The following is a 19,873-nucleotide window of genomic DNA, read 5'->3' on the forward strand; positions in this document are numbered from 1 at the left end:
AGTTCTAGGTAGATTTGGTAAGAGACTGAAGTAAAAGGAAGGACTTTTCTTTAATGAGAAAAAGTGTTACTCTCTTAGCCTAAACAGAAAATGTCCCCAAATGGAAGACATTAACACTTTGTCTTCAAAATCACCTTTGCTTGCTTTTAACCCACACCCCAAACAGAGTGCTCTAGGAGGCTGTGACCAGTGTCCCCCGCACCTTGCCGCAGGCTACAGACAGACATGCCATAGATGCACATTTCCACCTTCTATCTTTTCGGCATCTATTGCTGAGGTATACAGTGTTTCTGTACGTTTGTTCTTCGTAGAATCTTCTCCAGAAACAGAGTTCTGCTCCCAGAGCTATTCTCTCCGCCCAGGGCCCCCCAGGATTGCCCGTGGGGCCACAGTGACTGGATGGGGCCCGTCTCTGCCTGTGGGAAGGAGTCTGGAGCCGAGGCTCTGCAGAAAAAATCCAAACACGAAACGGATTTTTTAAGACTCGTGTGGCTGATGAGTAAATGCTAGCAAAGGACTTCAGAGGGCACTGTTTTCCTTTGTTTGCAGGGAGTGGGGTTCCCCGAATGCCAGGAGGGAATGCGGGTAGAGGAACCCGGGATTAGAATAAAGAGCTGAGTCTCGGTTCCAGCCGTTTGTGGGCCCCGGGGGCGCAGCTGGAGCCGGGGGGCCCCCACTCCTGCGCCCAGCATTTTAAAGAAAGCTGAGGCGGGCGAAGGAGGCCGGCACAACCCACAGGCCGAGGCCTCGCGAGCGGCGCGGCTGCGCCACTTGTTAAGCGCCCTGGGGCCGGCCAACTCCCGTCTTCTGTGTGAGACGTTTGCCCCCAAAAGCCGCCTGCAGCCCCACAGGGGTTTTAGCTCTTGGCGGACAGAAGAGCCTTTGTGCAGAGACAAGAAAGGGGGTTCCTAAGCGGTCTGGGGCGTGCGGCGTTACTTCCCGGGTGGCCTGCCTTCCTCCCGGCCCGCAGAGGCGCTTTGCAGGCGTGTGTACCGGACTCAGCACCGAGCCCACGGTGCGACGGATGTGGGAAAAGCCGGATCTCAGGGCTCGGCCCAGGCTGGCTGCACCGCCCGGAGCGGGGCCGGGGCGCTGGGAGGGGAGGGGCGCAGAGCCGGCCTGCGCGGGGACCCGGGCCGCGGGGGCCCGCGCCCAGGACACGTGGGAGACGCCCACAGCTTGCAGGAAACCCTCAGCCCGCGACCTGCAGTGTCCCCGGAGTGTCCAGCCATGTGCCCCTTCCCTCGTCGCTGCCCCCCATCCGGAGTCCTAAGCAGGACGTGGGTCGCGGGCGCCCAAGGCGGCCTGCGCCCCGTTCCCGAGCATCTCGGCGGACTGTGACGGCGCGGGGCCGGGATCACCGGCACGGCTCCCTCAGCTGCGGGACTGGCCATCGGTGAGCCACTCGGGCCGGCTTCGTCTCGGTCCCCAAGGCTCGGCAGCTGCGGGCGGCAGAGACCCAGCGGCCGCCTCGTCCCTCCCCGCGCGGCCGGCCCGCCCCCCGCTTCCTGTGCCCGGCAACTCCCCCGCCGCCCCTCGGCCGGCGCCGCGCGCCCTCCCCTCCCCCCCGACCGCTTCCTCGGCCCGCGCGCCCCTCCGCCTCCTCCCCCTCCCCCCGCCTCCTCCCCCACCCCGCCCTCCCCCTCCCCCTCCCCCCTCCCCGCTTAAAGCCGGCGCTCCGCCGCCCGGCGCAGTCCGCTCCGGCAGCCGAGGAGGAGGCGCACGGCGGCAGCGGCGCTCCCGAGCCCAGACGCGGGCGTGCGCGGCGCCGTCCTGCTCCCTCCCCCGGCGCTCCGCCCGCTCGGCTGCCCCGGAGACGCACTCCGCGGCGTGGGGACCGCGGACCCGGACGAGCCGCCGGCGGTGGCCGTCCCCGCGCGCTCCTCCCCTCGGCCGGCGCTGCTGCGCCCCGGGCCTTGCCGCCCACCTCGCCCCCCGCGCGCGCGCCGAAACCCAGGCCGGAACGAGCCGGCCGTGCGCGGAGGCCGCCGCCGCCGTAAGTTCCCTCCGCCGCCGACCTGTTGCGGGCCCCGGCGGGCGGTTGGCCGGGGCTGCTTGGCCGCGGGGCGGGTTCCTGGAGGGGGGTTTGGTGCGCGCCCCAGGGCCGCGAGCTCCGAGCCGGGCCAGCTGTGCCCGTGCAGGGACCGCGCGTGCCTCTGCCCGCCCGCGGGAAGCAGGAGCCGGGCGCCGCGGTGGGGAGAGTGGCGGGGACAGAACCACGCAGGCTCACGCCCCCCACGCCGCCGCGCGTGTTCCTGTGACCTGCAAACCTCGGGACCGAGTGCGCCGGGAGAGTGGGGGCCACGCGTGCACACGTCCCGAGTGGACACACCGGCCAGGCAGAACGGAGTGTCCCGGGAGCGGCTGAGACTGGTTGCTGAACAACCGGTGCTCGGTCTTTAGGGGAACGTTACTCATTTCCGAGCCTAGGGCTTGGCGGGCGGGTGGCGACGAGACGCGAAGTTTGTTGGCCACGCAGTGTCGTGTCGCCCTCGCCGGCCCCGGCCGCGAGCCGCCAGCGTTTAGAGGACTGGAGGGCAAAGCGCTTTTCTTGCTCAGATCTTTAAGGTGGCGTTCCAGGAACGTCAGTACCCGAGGAAAGCTGCCCGGTTTCTCCTTTGAGCTGAGATCAAGTTCAAAACCTGGTGAGATGGGACGGGACGGGACGTGAAGGGCCAGGGCAGAGAGACCGACCAGGAGCCCGTTTGACGCCCACCCAGCAGCAGCCCTCTCCCGGGTATTCTTTGTAGACACAGGTTAGGGACTATGTGTGCATTTTCTCGGTCACTCGGCACGCACATATTTCTCTGGTGGCTTCAAACAATGCCGAAAGGAGGAGTCATTTCATACTGAAGGTGTGTTTACTGAGTGTGTGAATGGTTTCTGCAGATATTTTGATGTCTGCATAATTTTGAATCCAGAAAGCAAGTCATTCCCTTCGGCCTTTAAGTTTACTTTTTATTTTAATCAAGCACCACTGCGAGAGGGTTATTATTTGTCCGTGGCATGTTTTTCCATCTGGATGGCGTCCAAGATGATGGGCCAGGTTCTTCCTTTTCTGGCTTGATGTGCCAAACTTGCAGGAGCACAAACACAGGTTTGCAAAGAGGCGGGTAACTCCTATATCCTAGATCGCGTTATTTAAGTGTAAGTCTGGTCGTGGGTGCTGTTTTACATTGCCCAGGATCCAATGTTCTGGGGCCCAGCGTGATTCTAGCTCAGCCTCAGGCACTTGGGTGCCTGTGTGCCTGGCAGCAGCAGAGCCTCATTCCTCAGCGAGAGCTGCTTTGGCTCTGAGCCTTCCAGGAAGCAGCTTTTGAGGTTAGTTGTGATGCATTAGCTTTTCTTAAAAAGCATAGCTACTCGTTTCCCATTTTTGTAAGTTTCTGTATCAGGCATAAGAGAATTTATCCACACTTTTGAGGGTTAGGCTTAAAATCTTCCACAGAGTACTTTAAGTGGAATGTATTGCTTAAAGTGACGATGAGAGTGTAGCGCCTGGAGGGTACTAAGACATGCTTTGACACTTTGAAAGCCTGGCGCGTTCACGCAGATTTGCATTGCTCGTCTTCTAGAGTGTAGGCACGGATTTAAACAGACCGGACAGTAGAGGCTTAGATCGAAGGGGGGGTGATGTTTGGCTTCTCATCATTTTTCATATCCCACGTCACGGTGAAGACCTCACTGTAGGCTGAAAAGCTTCTTAGTGCCAGAGCCTTAGGGCTCTTTCCTGTACTTTCTTCCACTAAACCCTGTTTACTCATAACAAGAAGTCACATTCCAAAATAAAGGGAAACAAGTTGCATCATCTAATGGTATGTGGCCTGGTGTCCAGGGCACATATGGCACCTACATGTGCTGTTTGCTGTGCCCACTGCTCACCATAGGAAGTGCAGTTTAGTAGTGCAGCCCGTGAATATGGGGTAAAGCATGCATTTGCATTTATTCATATGTCCGATTTGCAAAGCAAAGAAAATACGTATCTGAGTATTGGAGAAAACACTGAGGGTTTCAGTTGTGCGGAGAGCATTGGCTGTTCTGGGGTTGGAACAGATACTGTAGCCACACAGTTTACCTACTTGGAATAAACATCTTCTGTAGGAACTCTGACAGGCAGGCTTCTGAAGGTTTTGTTCTTTTGAAATTGCAGAAAGGTATGTGTCAGAAAGGATGCGTGAGTCAATTCCTGCAGACAGATGGTAAGGAAAGATAAGGGTGCCATGTCCAGTATCTTTAGCCTACAGTGTTTTTACTGAAGAAAGTCAAAAGATAACATTAGGTGTGCTGTAATTTCATTTTTGACACCGAGGGAAGCAGAGTAACCAGCACATACATTCCAGGATGGCCTTAATTTAACTGTGGCTGGCAAAATACCATATACGTTTAGCTGTGTGTTTTTACATGTGTGTATTTATTTAAGCAGTTATATTCACATACCCTGCAATTCATCCAGCATATATAATCTGTGGCTCTCGGCATGATCACAGCGTTGTGCTTTCATCACCACAATCAAACTTTGAACCTTTTCATTGCTCCAAAAAGAAGAAAAAAAACACACCCCTTATAACCCCGTAATATTGACACTTAATGCTGGTGTGGTACCTTTGTTACAGTTGATGGAAGAGTATTGTAATATTGCTGTTACCCATAAACTCTAGTTTGCATTAGGTCTGTTTTCTCCCCATACCACCCTAATATTAATGCATAATAGTTACGTGCATCAGTGCTAGTTCATGAAAGAAATTCTTATATTTGTACTATTAACTACCTTCATTGTTCACAGCAGAGTTCACTGTGTTATACAGTCCCATGTTTCACCCTCTAGCTTTCCTTCTAGTGACATCCACAATCCTAAACTCCCTGCCTTTCACCCACAGTCGCACACCTTGTGTGTGTCATTTTAACTTTAAATAAAGCAGCTTTAGACTTTTGAACTCCCTACAGGCAGGTGCCGGCATTTGCAGGGACACAAGAACTGTCCTGGTGATGTGCCATTTAGGCAAAAAAGAGAGGGGTAGGCAGTCCCTATATCCTTGCAAGTGGTTTTCCAGGAATTGGCATAAAGCAGGAAGAGCAGAAAAATGCTGCTCAAAAAGAGCATCTGGATGTTATGTGTCCAGATGCTCTTTTTGGGAGGTGTCCGGAGTAAGAAAGGTCGGTGGTGACCGTGTCCTACATCTACTCTGTGTTATTCACTGAGCCTTCTGGCCACTGTGTGCTGATTTATACTGGGGTGCTTTTAGGTTCCTGAGGTGCGGTAGAGCTGGTCACCAGAGAAGTGACCTAAGTTTGTGATTTTAATCTTACTTTTCCTATTTACTGTAAATGCAGGGAGCCTGGGTCTTACCAAAGGAATTCTCAGGGGAATTAATTAGTAGGTGTCGTTTTACAGAATAGCTTTATGCTGCACAGGGCATTAAAGCCGATGCCCATCCTGGCGTTACGAGAGCAGGAGGCCTGGCATTTTCCAGTGATCTGCAGTGAATCAGCTGGGCCGGGACAGGGAGGTGTGAGAAGGAGACCTGGTTCTCCTCACCTTCTGCTGACTTAGGTTCTCAGGGACTTCGGGATGCTGAAAGCTGGCGATCAGGTTTTCCAAGATGAACCTGCTTCTGAGCAGAGATTTTTTTTTTTTTAACAGTGTACAGTTCAAATAGCTCAACAGTATGAAAGTTGAAAGCCTTTCCTGACAGATAATTAACTGCCTTTATCTTTGTGCTGGCATTGCTGTACCCTGTGGGGCTCACAGCAGAACGTTCTGCTTTCTTTGTCTGAAAAAAAGATAGTTGCTTTTATCCTGCTGCCCTAACATCAGCAGCATCGCATTCAGTGGCTTGGTTTTGTTTGTCTGTTTTCAGGAGCGGAAACAAAATGTCAGTCAGCGTGCACGAGAACCGCAAGTCCAGAGCCAGCACCGGCTCCATCAACATCTACCTTTTCCACAAGTCCTCCTACGCGGACAGCGTGCTCACCCACTTGAACCTGCTACGCCAGCAGCGCCTCTTCACTGACGTCCTTCTCCATGCCGGGAATAGGACCTTCCCCTGCCACCGGGCCGTGCTGGCTGCTTGCAGCCGCTACTTCGAAGCCATGTTCAGTGGGGGCCTGAAGGAGAGCCAGGACAGCGAGGTCAACTTTGACAGCTCCATCCACCCCGAAGTCCTGGAGCTGCTCCTCGACTATGCGTATTCCTCCCGGGTCATCATCAATGAGGAAAACGCAGAGTCGCTCCTGGAAGCTGGTGATATGCTGGAGTTTCAGGACATCCGGGATGCATGCGCAGAGTTCCTGGAGAAAAACCTGCACCCCACCAACTGCCTGGGCATGCTGCTGCTGTCCGATGCGCACCAGTGCACCAAGCTGTACGAGCTCTCCTGGAGGATGTGTCTCAGCAACTTCCAAACCATCAGGAAGAACGAAGATTTCCTCCAACTGCCCCAGGACATGGTGGTGCAGCTCTTGTCCAGTGAAGAGCTGGAGACGGAAGATGAAAGGCTCGTGTATGAGTCTGCAATTAACTGGGTCAGCTACGACCTAAAGAAGCGCCACTGTTACCTCCCAGAGCTGTTGCAGACAGTGAGGCTCGCTCTCCTGCCAGCCATCTATCTCATGGAGAACGTGGCTATGGAGGAACTCGTCACCAAGCAGAGAAAGAGCAAGGAGATCGTGGAAGAGGCCATCAGGTGTAAGTTGAAAATCCTGCAGAACGACGGCGTGGTGACCAGCCTGTGCGCCCGGCCTCGGAAAACCGGCCATGCCCTCTTCCTCCTGGGAGGACAGACTTTCATGTGTGACAAGCTGTATCTGGTAGACCAGAAGGCCAAAGAAATCATTCCCAAGGCCGACATCCCCAGCCCGAGAAAAGAGTTCAGTGCGTGTGCGATTGGCTGCAAAGTGTACATTACTGGAGGGCGGGGGTCCGAAAATGGAGTCTCAAAAGATGTCTGGGTTTATGATACCCTGCATGAGGAGTGGTCCAAAGCCGCCCCCATGCTGGTCGCCAGATTTGGCCACGGCTCTGCTGAACTGAAACACTGCCTGTATGTGGTCGGGGGCCACACGGCCGCAACTGGCTGCCTTCCGGCCTCGCCCTCCGTCTCTCTGAAGCAAGTGGAACAGTACGACCCCACAACCAACAAATGGACCATGGTGGCTCCGCTCCGAGAAGGCGTCAGCAACGCCGCCGTCGTGAGTGCCAAACTCAAGCTGTTTGCTTTCGGAGGTACCAGCGTCAGCCATGACAAGCTCCCTAAGGTTCAGTGTTACGATCAGTGTGAAAACAGGTGGACCGTCCCAGCCACCTGTCCCCAGCCCTGGCGTTACACAGCAGCGGCTGTGCTGGGTAACCAGATCTTTATTATGGGGGGAGATACAGAGTTCTCAGCCTGCTCTGCTTATAAGTTCAACAGCGAGACCTACCAGTGGACCAAGGTGGGAGATGTGACGGCAAAGCGCATGAGCTGCCACGCTGTGGCCTCCGGAAACAAACTCTACGTGGTTGGAGGATACTTTGGCATCCAGCGATGTAAAACCCTGGACTGCTACGATCCAACTCTGGATGTGTGGAGCAGCATAACGACGGTCCCGTATTCGCTGATCCCTACTGCGTTTGTCAGTACCTGGAAACACCTGCCTTCTTAGATGCAGTACATCCTGAAGAGAGTGAGCTAGAGGTAAGAAGTCAGGTTGGCTGTGGGTATAAGGACACGTATAACGAATCTCATTGCATGGAGCTCAGTATGTGCAGTGAGATCTTTTCCATGTGGCCCGTTCTGCAGAAGTGCTACAAAAGCTGTAGAAATGAAAGACCTTGCATCCTCCAAACTTCAGCGCTGTATTAGCTACAGCTGTCGTCCCCCTTAGTGTGACCTAGTGGTTCTCCGTTCCCACTGAGTCTCAGACTCTCCCAAAGAGCTTTTCAAAAACTGCCCATCCCAGAGATTTGGTTTCATATGATCAGGGGCGGGGCCTCGGCATCAGTATTTTTAGAAGGTTTTCTGGGTGATTCTAACCCTTCACCCATGTTTATAATACCAGGTAATGCTTATCGAGCCTTACCGCCTGCCTGAAGCTGTTTTATGTAGATCACCTCATTGGCTCCTCACAACAACCCGTGAGATATTACTTAATAGCCCCATTTAAGGATGAAAAACCTGGTACTCCTAGAGGTTAAGTTGCCCAAGATCAAAGAGCTTCGTAAGTGACGGGGTTGGTGGAGATGCGTGCACAGGCAGCCTGGCTCCCACACTGAACTGCCGTGTGGAGCAGTTTGGGTTTATGTTGGTGTCACCCCATGAGGTGCTCCCCTCACGTTCAAGCCGAGCCCCCTTGGTCTGTTTTTGAGAATGAAGCCAGGTTTCAAATATTAGATGCTTAAATTCATTTCTAATTTGTTCTCTCCAAAATCATTTTTACCTTGTTTTTTAAAAAAAAGTCCCCCCCCACAAAAAATTAGCCCTTTTAGAGGGTGCTCTAGTTCTGCCTTGTGAAAGGTTGCACGTGCATTGTGTCAGCTTGTCTGATGCACACACACACCGAGCCACCTACACAGCCTAACTGCAGGGCCTCTCAGAGCTGACCGGGACAGTCTTCTAAGCAAGGCTGTGTTTCTGTGTCGTTTTTCTGAGCACACGATGGCCGTGCTGTATACTTAAGAGTAGATAATACCCTTGATCCAAATAATTAATAGGTCCACAGAGTTCAGGGCTCTCAGCCAAGCAGCTGCTGAAGGGCAGTTCTGCTGCTCAAGCATTCTTCACCTTTGCCCAGGAATCACTTACCCCTGTGTGGTGCAGCAGACACCCAAAACATGTTGGTTTGTTTTGGGGATTCATGGTCTTATTACTAACAGTAACAAAAGAGAAAAAAACCAACTTTTGCTTTGGAGGAACCACAATGAACACTAACTTGGTGTTTTGAAAATTTTGGCCCAGTTTTCCCCAGTATATATCATACCTTTGAAGGGGACTTCAGAGGGAAAGAACCGAAATGTTCAGGAGTGATTGCAGGCTCGGCAGAGAGGGCCTTTGTCCTATATGTCCTTTCTTCTCTGTCTTTTATGGCTCATTTAAAAACAGCAAAATTGGTCTTGCTTTCAAATTTAATATGCCTCCATCAGTTCTCTCCTCCAGCTTCTTAGCAGAGTTCCTTGGTGCTGTGTGTTTTCTCTGAATACACCCCTTTAAAGGAGCAGCAACAGTCAGAAACCTCCTGGGGGGCAGCTGGGCCAGCAGCGTCACACACCAAACTGGTTTTCACAGCCTTGCTGGTATCCCGGTAATCCTGAAGAAGCAAATGCACTGAAAGTGGCAATTTTATTTGCGATATGAATGTGTGATTCCGCTCCAGAGTAGGTTTAAAGAACCTTCTAAGCAAAGGCCTCAATTAATAGCATGCAAAGTTGGATATTAGTATAAAAAATCGCCCATAGTAGTGGCAGAAACATTAAAATGGCAACTGGTAGGTAGGCTGGCTGGTCTCCTGGGAGCATGTAAGGAAATGGAGGCGGAAAGAGGCGAGGTACATATGTGCTCTGGTGCCGGTTCTTAGCTGTGCACCCAGGTCCTTTCTGAACTTCAGGTAGCTCTTTTGTCAGGGAAGTGCTTTGAACAGCTTTTCCCCTAAGATCAGTCCCAGTTTGGATCTGGGTGGAATTGGTAAATGAGGACAGGAAAAAAAAAAAGAAGTTAAGACTCCTAGCCAAGTGCCTGGCATATGTTTTGTTTTCTTTTCTCCTTACGGTTGAGACCTTAGCTTGCTCTGGGATGTAGCAATGAATTACCTTTATGTATAGCAGGGCAACAAGGTTTCTTCGACAAGTATATGTGTGTATATATGTATATTATACAGCCATCTCTATACCTCCCTTTTCAGCCCAGAGTGAGTATATTAGCAAATACTTGAGTTAACTCTAACTGGGCATTTGACCCTAGCACACACATCCTGTTCCTGGGAAACAGAGCAAGTCAAGTAATAGGTTATATGGGAAACAACATCCTCTCCACCTGCCAGTGAGACTCAAGCACATAAAAGCCGAATTTCACAGGGCCAGCCAGGTTCACTGCCACAGAAGCGCCTGATCAAAGCCATTCTTCTCGATTCCGCCAGGGAGAATGCTGGCAGAATTTCTGAAGTTTGATTACACGTAAGGTAGTGTTAAAGCATTTACATGGATGGAATGGCTTAAAAGAGGTGCAGTGGCAGTGTCTGGCCTGCCGGCAGAAGCCGTCCAGAGGCGGTTCCCTGTGCTCTCCACGTGTGGATGCTAACGGAATTAATTCAGGGCTAACAGACGGTTTCTCTGGGTCTAACAGCTCACCCACCAAGGAGGTTTTAAGTGTCTCCTGCTGCTCCGTCAGCAGGGGGGGGCACAGAAGGGAAGTGACTTCTGATTAGCCTCCTTTCCTGGGACCATGGGCCCCAACTGGCGGGGCTTGGGTTTTGATTTGTTTTGTTTCTGCCCTTTTAGATTTTTTCCCTCCTGTTTGAGTATGCAACGTCTTGAAATTTCATCTTATTACAAGATCATTCCTCTGGCCTAATATTGATATATACATTACAAGGAGGTGGGGAGATGACACTTTAGTCTGAGCGATGTCTTGAAGGCGTCCATCACTATTATGAAACAGCCAAAAGAAACAGCTAATGAAATGAATCAGACTTCTGTCCACACAAAAGCAAGAAGAATTCAGTGCAACTAATGAGTGGTCCCTCCTGAATTCCCTTTGTACTTAAGGTATTAGCAACAGGGAGACAGATTCCTAAACTTGGGCCGAAAATGTGATCCACAAACAGATAGTTGGAGTGTTTTCAAAGGCGAAAGCCCTCTGCAAAATTTCACCAGAAGTGAACACACAGGAAGGGAGGGTAGCGTGAGGAAACATTGTGACATGTGCATGCTTCGTGGTTATGGAACCCATGAGCTGATATCCACGCTTGATGCTGGGAAACTGCAGATAACACACAGCTCTAGCAGGCCTTAGCGCTCGTGTGGCCCAGCCGAGGGAGGAGAAACGTCATCCTGGGGCTTGAGGCCTGGTGTGTTGTCATGTGAAAGGAAGCGAGACTGCTTTGTGACATAATGAATAGCAGAGATGCATTTAAATAAGAGGATTAATATGTCTCCCTTCAATATGGTGAATACATTTAATTTGGAGGCCTTTATGGTAAATGGGCCAACGAGGGTTTGCATGGGCTCTCCCTCCTTTGACCCCTTCGTGCCCACTTCACAGCAGGGCTGTTGGATCAGGGAGAGGAGTTCGTCCTCCTGGCTGCTGGAAGCCCCTCGGTGTATGGGGAGATCTGAATTTGAACACGTGTATGTTTAGGAAAGAAGTGAATGAAAGCTGTTCTTCAGACATCGGTGTTCTCGGCAGGCCAGCACACCATGTGCGTTTAAGGCGAGCACGTTCAATATTCTTGCACATTCCCACTCAGTGTATAATTAAGATGTTTAGAAGCAATATCGCCGCGCTCTGTCCTGTGTTTAATTTTTTTTTATTTCAAGGCTGCTAACAGAAATCTTAAAACTATGGCATCGCACAAACCCTTCATGCTTGTTTTGTTTTCTTGTCTTTTCCTCCTGTTTTAGCTCACTCCACCACTTGGCGAGGAAGTATGAGATACCTGCTTTGGAAAAGCCAAATTTAATGAAGAGAAGGAAAAGCAAAAAGGAGACATTGCTGCAAGTCTTGACTTAAAATCCGCTGCACCTTGTAACTGCTGTAACGACATGAAGGAAGAGGGGCGGGGGTGGGCAGCGGGGTTTTCAGTGTGAACGGCGCATGGTTTAAATATGAATGACTGAGCCTGTGGCCCAGGCCTTGTCTTGTAATTGTGAATCAATGTCAGCGTTAATCAGCCCCTTATAGGGAGAGAAAAGCTGGACCTTTTCCCTAGCTGTCCCATATTCAACATGTGATTTCCATGGGCTCCACCATTTCTGTTGTCACCTCTCCCCGCGGAGCTGCTGTGGGAGGTGGGTGGGGTTCAGGGCCAGTGGGGAAGCTGGCCCAGCTGGCGGGAGAAGGGCAGCGCTTGGGACTCGCCCTCCTTGGTAAGGGTGGTGCTGCCCCGGGAGGGCTCTGAACAAAGGATAACTTGGGGTGGATGTTTGATAGGTGTTTCTTTCTATTTATAAGTGACTTTAAACTTTCCCTTGGCTGTCGAATTCTTCGTAGGTTTAGCTATTTATTGTTCGATGCCTGCATGCTGAAACAGCACCCACAGTGGTCTTCACGTGTATGGACGTGAATGAATGGTTGTATGTTTTGCACATTTTGTGGCTGTTAAAGGTGTGCTTTGCTGCACAAAAATGAAAACTTTTGCATTACAGCTTGGAGTATTAACTGGAGGATGGGTTGGGAAGGGGAGCAATTTTTATTTTTTAGATGTTACGACAGGGAAGGATTACAAGATGGAAACTTCAGTTGCATTCTAAAGGTAGAGAAACCATGGCAGTCACTTTTCTTAGACTCACCATCTTTTAATGGGGTTTCCCGGGGTGGGGGTTGTATTGGTGGCTGATGGGGTGAGGGAAGATTTCTTTCCACCCTTCTCCTCCCGTGTAATTCACCTGGTTCAGTCTCAGCTGCTGGAATTTGGAAAGGACCAATCCGCTTTACAGTTGTAGTTTTTTCTTTGTGTATTATCCTGAAATCCTGGAAAACCCTATGGAATAGTTCTGTGTGTATATATATATATATACAGGGCACAGGTAAAGACATTGTCCAAAGTTTTATTTATTTATTTATTACCTTATGAGAATGCTTTGCCACAACTATAGTTCATGGGAAATACTGAAATATCGCAGATGTAAATTAATCCCCTGACTGATTTGTTTGACCTGCACTCACTGTTTTTTATTTTGGCTGTACTATTTACTATCCAGGACAATATTCACATTTGCTACAGTGTATATTTTAGTGCTCATCCGTAGGTAAGTGTCTAAAAGAACTCTTTGGTGCACAGAAACGACACATTTGGCCACAAAACACCAAAGAGTTGTAAGCAGTGGCCCCCACTGAGGCTTTCCGTTCTCCTTGGGAGGCCCTTGTGAATACATTCTTTGCTTGTTTGAGTGCTTGTTTACTGAACATGTACTGTGATAGATATTAGCACTAGACTTAAATAGGTGCTTCCTCCAGACACATCTGGGGAAGCCCAAAGTTTGTAACTCGCACTGCTTTTGTCAAAGCTTCTCACATTTTCTGTATTTTAGAAAATAGGTTTCAAGACTGATAAGCTTCTGCATCGTGAGCGTATTTGCCTTGTCTAATGACAGATGAATCCTTCACATTTCTTCCTACCTGGATCCTTTAGACTCATTGTGCGCGAATAGCACTGTCCGTCCGTGCCATGGATAAGTGGGTTATGGCCACTTGGACCAAAATCAGTGAGCCGTTGGAATTAAAGTATCACAGTGCTTTCCAGCAGTCAGTCCCTGGGTCCTAGATGTGTTCTAAGCAGTGCAAGTGTCCAGTTGTACTAGCGGTGTCGTCTGTGTCTTTATATCGTAGCAGTTCCAGCTCTGTAGTTTATGATGCTAATCGGGCTGAGATGTGTGTGTCACTGCATGGCTTCTGAAAGCAGGATGAATTTTTTGCAGCTGTATCGAACTTGTGGTCTGTCCTTGAATCCTCTGTTAATTACGGTGTGTGAGCCAGACGAAGCCACGGGAAGGGGAGGGGGTGCCCAGCCTGCGGGGAACTTTCTGGACTCCTGCTCTTTGAATTGATGTGGGCATTTGGGCTTGCTACTTGACCATTCTCACCCTGTGAAACGTCCCACACTTTGAAGCAAACACAATTCACAGCACAGTGCACACAAAAACCTTGGCATAAGACAGAGAAGGTTCTTATTTTGTGGACTGGTTGCTGTAGAAACAGATAACAAAGGGCAGCCTTCCACTTCTGGTATAATTGTGTAGCCCCTTTTCTCTAGGCTTGACACCTGTCTGAATAAGAGTGATTAGAGGCGAATAATATCCCTCCCTGGCTATTGAATATGTGGTTCACGTACAAAACTCTTAAGTTGAAGAAGTAAAATGTCCATGCTCGTGTGTGCTTGTTTGCTACTGCTATGTTTTTGAGGTTTTGTAAAACATTTTTTTTCACAATGTGAAACTGAAGGTCAATAAATTATTAGGTATTTTCTCCTCACTGTGTGTGCATCTTGCCTTTGTTTGAGTACACCCTAATTTTAGGCTCCAAAAACTTGTGTCCTTTCTAGTTCAGTCAAAAGGATCATTTCAAGTGTTTTCTAATGTCCTTTGTTTCACCACTTAGTCACCTACATTCATTAAAGTTATTTTACAATATATTAAATAATTGAAAATTTTGGAATATTTCTTTAAGCAAAGCAAAATACCTCATTTATGGCTTATTCATAGCTCAGAGTTTCATGGAAGCTCTAGCTTCTTAATATTTCTCACAAATATCTTCCAACAGAAACCTTAGAAACTATAAAAGTCATGTACTGTGCAATAATCAGACAACATACTTTATGCTGGAGAGAAGGAACTTGGTTCTTATTTTCCACATGGGGGTTATATTTTGCTAGGAAGCTACTAGAAAAAGGGCTGGAGTTCAGTCTCCTTTTCATCTGTTGACTTCTGCCTTAAAAATCATTTAAGGGGGAGATACATGCATATTATTTCCCACGCATGTTACTTCCCTGTAAGGCCACCGGAAACCACAAGTTTCAGCCCTCAGGGACACTTTGCTCCCTCCACTTGGAAGCTGTCACACCGGGCTCAACCTAAGCCAGATGCAGGCTCTGGCGGACCCGCCTTGTGACGGCTTTAATGTCTCTGATATCTCCTTTATCACTTGAGAAGGACCCCTCCTTGTTTTACATGCACTGCAGTGTTGAGGATAATCTTGTCTTGGATAGGAAGCAGATAGCACCTGATTGGAACTCTAGGAGGGCTCGCAGGTAGGCTAAGTGCAATTACTTATGGCCTTTGGACCTTCACCGAGATGCCTAGCAGAGGCCTCAGTTTTCACAGAAGGATCATTCATTTCTGCGCCAGCTGAGGCTGGGCTAGAGCCAAGCCTTGGGGATCAGTGTCTGAGGTCTCAGATTCCAGGTGCACAGTGCTGTTGACCCAGGAAGCCAGAGGACGCCACCATCCGCATGGCAGGGTAGGAGGGTAAGTTAGCAGTTAGGAGTCAGCATGTGGGGCTTGGAACCAGGAAAAGTCCTGATGTCACTCCTCAGAAGGGTTGACAGTAATGTATATAGAGATGGTTGTCAACAGGCCATCCCTGGAGTTCTTTATCATCTAGGTTGGAACACGTAGACTAGAGTAAGAAAGATGCTTTAAATTCTTAACGTTCAGACAGTAGCATGGACTTTCCAACATGGTAGCTGTTAGTTCAAATTGCCTTTGGGGCATGTAGTAGAGATCTGGCTTAGACGTGTGGAAACACCTCGAGACCTGCAGCCCAGGGCTGGCACAGCACCCACACAAGGCCATCAGGGATTTGGTGCTTTTCTTTTTCTTTCTGCTTTCCCATCCTGGGCATGGGCTTTTAGTCCTCATGCTTGCAAGATGGCAGCTGTACCTCTAGCATCACATCAGCCTTCCAGGTGGCCAGGCTGGGGACAGGCCAAGGGAAAGAGGAGTATGCTAGATGAAGCTGTATCTTATTGGAACAGTAATAGTTTTCCCAAAAGTCCCACTTGGGAGCATCCATCTCTCATTGATCAGAACTATTCCCAAGCAATAGGGAGACTGGGCAGAAAGAGGAGTGATTGTAACTGGACTCATTGCCACCCCGAACAGCGTGATTTCATTAGTAAAAAAAAAAGAAAGGACGGATGTTGGATAGGCAACCACACAGTGGCTGCTCCAGTGGGTAACCATGGAGTTGCTTTAAATAATACCCATTAATTGAGTGACTATTATGGGCTGGAGAGTGTTAAGATGCTTTGCAATCATTTCAGATAATCAACACATGTAGGTAAGTACAGAAAGGTTTCTTAACATCACTGAGGCTTGGCTCCTTCATCTATGAAAGGATGATTACTATTCTCTAATAGAAGACAATATTAAAAACTTAAGGGAAAGCACAAAACTTGGTGGCTGGCACTTAGTAGGTTCTCAATTTCCACCCATCATTTTTTTTTCCAGTCATCATTTAAAATGACATTGGGGAAATCAATGAATACCTATAAATCTGAATGCTTACCATGTGCTGGGGATGGTGTTAAGGGTTCGTGTGGCCCTCGCCTCATGTCATCCTCATTTCACCCCTGTGTGAGGGAGCCTTGTCCCTGTGCCAGTGTATGGATGGAGACACGGATGACATATTCTGCCGAAGGCAATGGTAGAGCTTGAATTTCAAGGCAGCTTCCAGAGCTGCGCCTGTGGGTCCGGGAATGGGGAGGATTCATGGGGTTAAGCCTGGTTGTGGGGAGCCATTACCGTGCCCTTGGCTTCACGAGATGGTCTGCGAAGGGCTGCAGGGATGAGCCCGGCTCCGGGGATGAGGAGGCCAGTGGAGGGGGCGCACGCTGAGAGTCAGAATGCATCGCAGTGAGGAATTTCCCAAGATCAGCTTATGGAGAACTTGAAAATAAATGAGGGTTCGGGGGGTGGTTACTGTCCTGGTTTGCCTGTGCCGCTGTTGACAAGTCCCGCACACTGCGTGGCTTAAACCACAGGAGCTACTGTCACATTCCAGCCGGAGGCTGGAGGCTCAGTGTCAGGGCCTTGGTAGGCATGCTGTACCCCTGGTCTCAGCCTCTGTGTGTCACATGGCGGCCTCTCCTTCCCACTCTGGCTTCTGCTAAGTGTGTCTGGACCCCCTCTGCTCACAAGCACTTCAGCCTTCCTAGAGCAACGCCTGCCCTTGCTGAATTTGGCCTCATCCAAATGGGCTCTTCAAAGGTCCTTTTTACAAACGAGTTCACACCCACAGGACCGGGTGTGACTGTGGCTCAGTCTCCACAGTTACGCTTGACGTTAACACGCTGAGTGGTACACTTACGCTTTGTGTATTTTCTGTCTGCACAATGCTTATTGGCAAATGTTTGCTTAATGCGATAATTAAATATTTCAGTACAAAGGCTCATGAAAATAAAGTGGGGACAAAAATTGCGGGTTCCAGGCCAGCTGGACTTTCAAAAGGACGCTGTTTTCATCCCAAATGTCTGGGCAGAATGAAATGTACACAATATAGAAAAAAAGTGGAGTTTGGGTTAATGGAGTTGCGATTAGGGCATCTGGTTTGCAGAAAGGAAAGCAGTTGCTTTGTCTGGGAATATTCTGAATACAGTAAGAACACTTAAATAAGTTTTACAGTCATATTTGTTGTACACATACATGTATGAATAAATGCAAAACTTAGCAGTTAATTCCTGGTCTTGCCTGTCACTAATCTTAAGTGTTTCGCCTGTCTGACACATGCTCAGACGAGCCATCTGTCCTGCATTTGAGTTTAATCATAGACAACGAATTTTAAAGCTCTGTTATTTGCCAGACATTGGACAATTGGGTGCAAGGCCCAACTTTTAGAGGGGGAAAAAATGCACATGAGGCATGACTGTGAATTAAAAGCAATTTGACTAGGTAAATTGTAAATCTACCATCATCTTGCCAGGCTCTCCTTACAACCCAGCTTGTTTTGTGAGTCCTGAGGAAACCAGATGAGACAAAGTTTCTCTTTTTTGCTCTTTGGTCCTGTTTCCTTGGCAACCATAGTCTTTATCTCTGCAAAGATGCAAGACCACAGAGGAGGGAAAGCGGTTGGAATTTCAGCACAGTGTCTCACTAATCCTTTCCTCATGTTATCAGATGATTTGTTTTGTTAACGAAAAGTTATTTTACACCCATTTTTTAAATGATGCTGGGAGTGCTTATTGGATATCTCAGAAAGGCTGGGAGGGTTTTTATCCCCCAGGAGATATGCTAATATTTAACCGCAAAGAAAACCAAGTCAGTCTCACGGTGGACAGGGTTCCTGCCAAGCGAGGAAGTGCCTCTCTCTCTCAGACCCCAACTGATGTATAAGAAAGCTCTGAGCTGCAAACATCTCTGCCCCACTCAGCCACCCACGTCCGTTCAGGCCGAGGCTTTGCTGCCAGGAGAACCATTTTGAGAGAACGAATCTTGGAATATTGAAAGCATTTGTATGCTCTGAGGGAAGGAAGAACATTGAGATCAGACCCTTGGGGAGGTGTGTCTGGAGGGTGGGGGTCCTTCTCCACCTCTGTGGCACTCCCTGAAAGTCCAGCTATAAGAGATTGAGGAGGGTCAACATCTGCTCCCCCTTTAGAAACATTAGAATGACAATATATATTAATATAAAGTTTCCCGTTTTAACCACTTTCAGGGTTTCCCGGTCTGTGCCCCCACCACCCTCATTCAGACCCGAACTTCCAGAGCCCTCCTTATAAACGGAAGTGCCTGAGCCGCCCTGGATGGGTCCCTCACCCAGGAGCCCGGGCAGAGGGAAGGGGCTGGGCGACGGGGACTCCAGCAGGCTGTGTCTGCAAACCCCGGGGGCGCTGGCCCGCGTGGGGCTCCGGTGGTTGGTCACGGGTGGGGAACACGACGAGTTTGGCGGCGGGGGGGGCAGGTGAGAGACGGATGGAAAAGGCAAAGCCTGACCTCAGAGTGTTACCACGGCGAGTCCACGGGTGAGAAAGAGCAGACTCCGCCGCATCCCTGTCCCAGGGCGCAGGGTCAGGCTGGGGAGGGGCCGCGCGGGCTCGTGGGCGCCTACCCACCCCTCACGAGTCGGGCCCACGGGGCAGCAACCAGCCATCAGAGCCCGCTTGCAGACGGACAGACGCCAGCCCGCGCGTGTCTGTCCTCACACTGGGCACGCTGATTCGGAATACATCCTCCTGCACACATTCCCCTCCACAGTTATTGTGTGTTTGGGATTCATCTCCTCCAACATGTTGTTTTCCTTTTCAAGTATTTCCCTGGGGTGGAAAGCTCATTTATTAATGGCAGTTTGGGTGCTCAGATGTCCATAGGAGACTAGAAATTCATTTCTCCCTGTGCTGGGGAAGAAAAGAAACAATCAGGGAATAGATAGTAATTGTGGATGGAAATGTAGAAAGGGCTCTAGAAAAGCCCTGCTCGAGCCGGTGAAAGAGCTGAGGGAGGCCGAGCAGGTGGAAGGGCCGGGCAGACTGGGACGCGGCAGAGGTGCAGTGACCGGGAGATGCAGCTGGGCGCCCTCGGCTGGGCGCCCTCCTCTGGGTACCCTCGGCTGGTGCCCTCGGCTGGGTGCCTTCGGCTGGGCGCCCTCCTCTGGGTACCCTCGGCTGGGTGTCCTCGGCTGGGGGCCCTCGGCTGGGGGCCCTTGGCTGGGCACCAGTGCAGGGTGGGCACAGGGCTGTGACAGGGGAGACGCGGCTGGGCGCCCTCGGCTGGTGCCCTCGGCTGAGTGCCCTCCTCTGTGTGCCCTCGGCTGGACACCAGTGCAGGGTGGGCACAGGGCTGTGACAGGGGAGACGCGGCTGGGCGCCCTCGGCTGGGCGCCCTCGGCTGGGCGCCCTCGGCTGGGCGCCCTCGGCTGGGCGCTGGCACAGGGGGACGCAGGGCTGTGACTGCCGGGACCCTGAGGACTGCACGTGCAGCTGCTCCTGTGAGCCCACCCACCGGCAGAGAACCCCGAGGCCTCTTGGGTGGGCCCCGCATCTGCTGTGACGTGGGACAGTTGGGAGGTGGCCGGGGTGCGTGGTCAGCCATCTTCATGTCACACAGCTCTGAGAGTGGGTGGTGGGCGCCACCCTTCCCTTCTCATCCTTGGATGCCCAGAGACAACCAGACAGGGAAGGAGCCGCCTTGGCGCTAAGAGGGGGCTGCTGTGAAGGCACCTGGCAAGCAGGGGCCGAGCACTGGGCCTCGCTG

General features: G+C 50.7%; 1 protein-coding gene across 1 annotated transcript; it reads left to right on the top strand.

The window, feature by feature from the left end:
- The first annotated feature begins 1,941 nt into the window (after window positions 1-1,941).
- On the top strand, window positions 1,942-17,429 carry ENC1 (ectodermal-neural cortex 1). The gene is made up of 3 exons (XM_077139468.1): window positions 1,942-1,996; window positions 5,859-7,673; window positions 11,591-17,429. Exon 2 carries the CDS (start codon window positions 5,872-5,874, stop codon window positions 7,639-7,641), a length of 1,770 nt encoding a protein of 589 aa, XP_076995583.1. The 5' UTR covers window positions 1,942-1,996; window positions 5,859-5,871; the 3' UTR covers window positions 7,642-7,673; window positions 11,591-17,429.
- The last annotated feature ends 2,444 nt before the right edge of the window (window positions 17,430-19,873 follow it).

Source organism: Tamandua tetradactyla, chromosome 21 (genome assembly GCF_023851605.1).
Source record: "Tamandua tetradactyla isolate mTamTet1 chromosome 21, mTamTet1.pri, whole genome shotgun sequence".
NCBI lineage: Eukaryota > Metazoa > Chordata > Mammalia > Pilosa > Myrmecophagidae > Tamandua > Tamandua tetradactyla.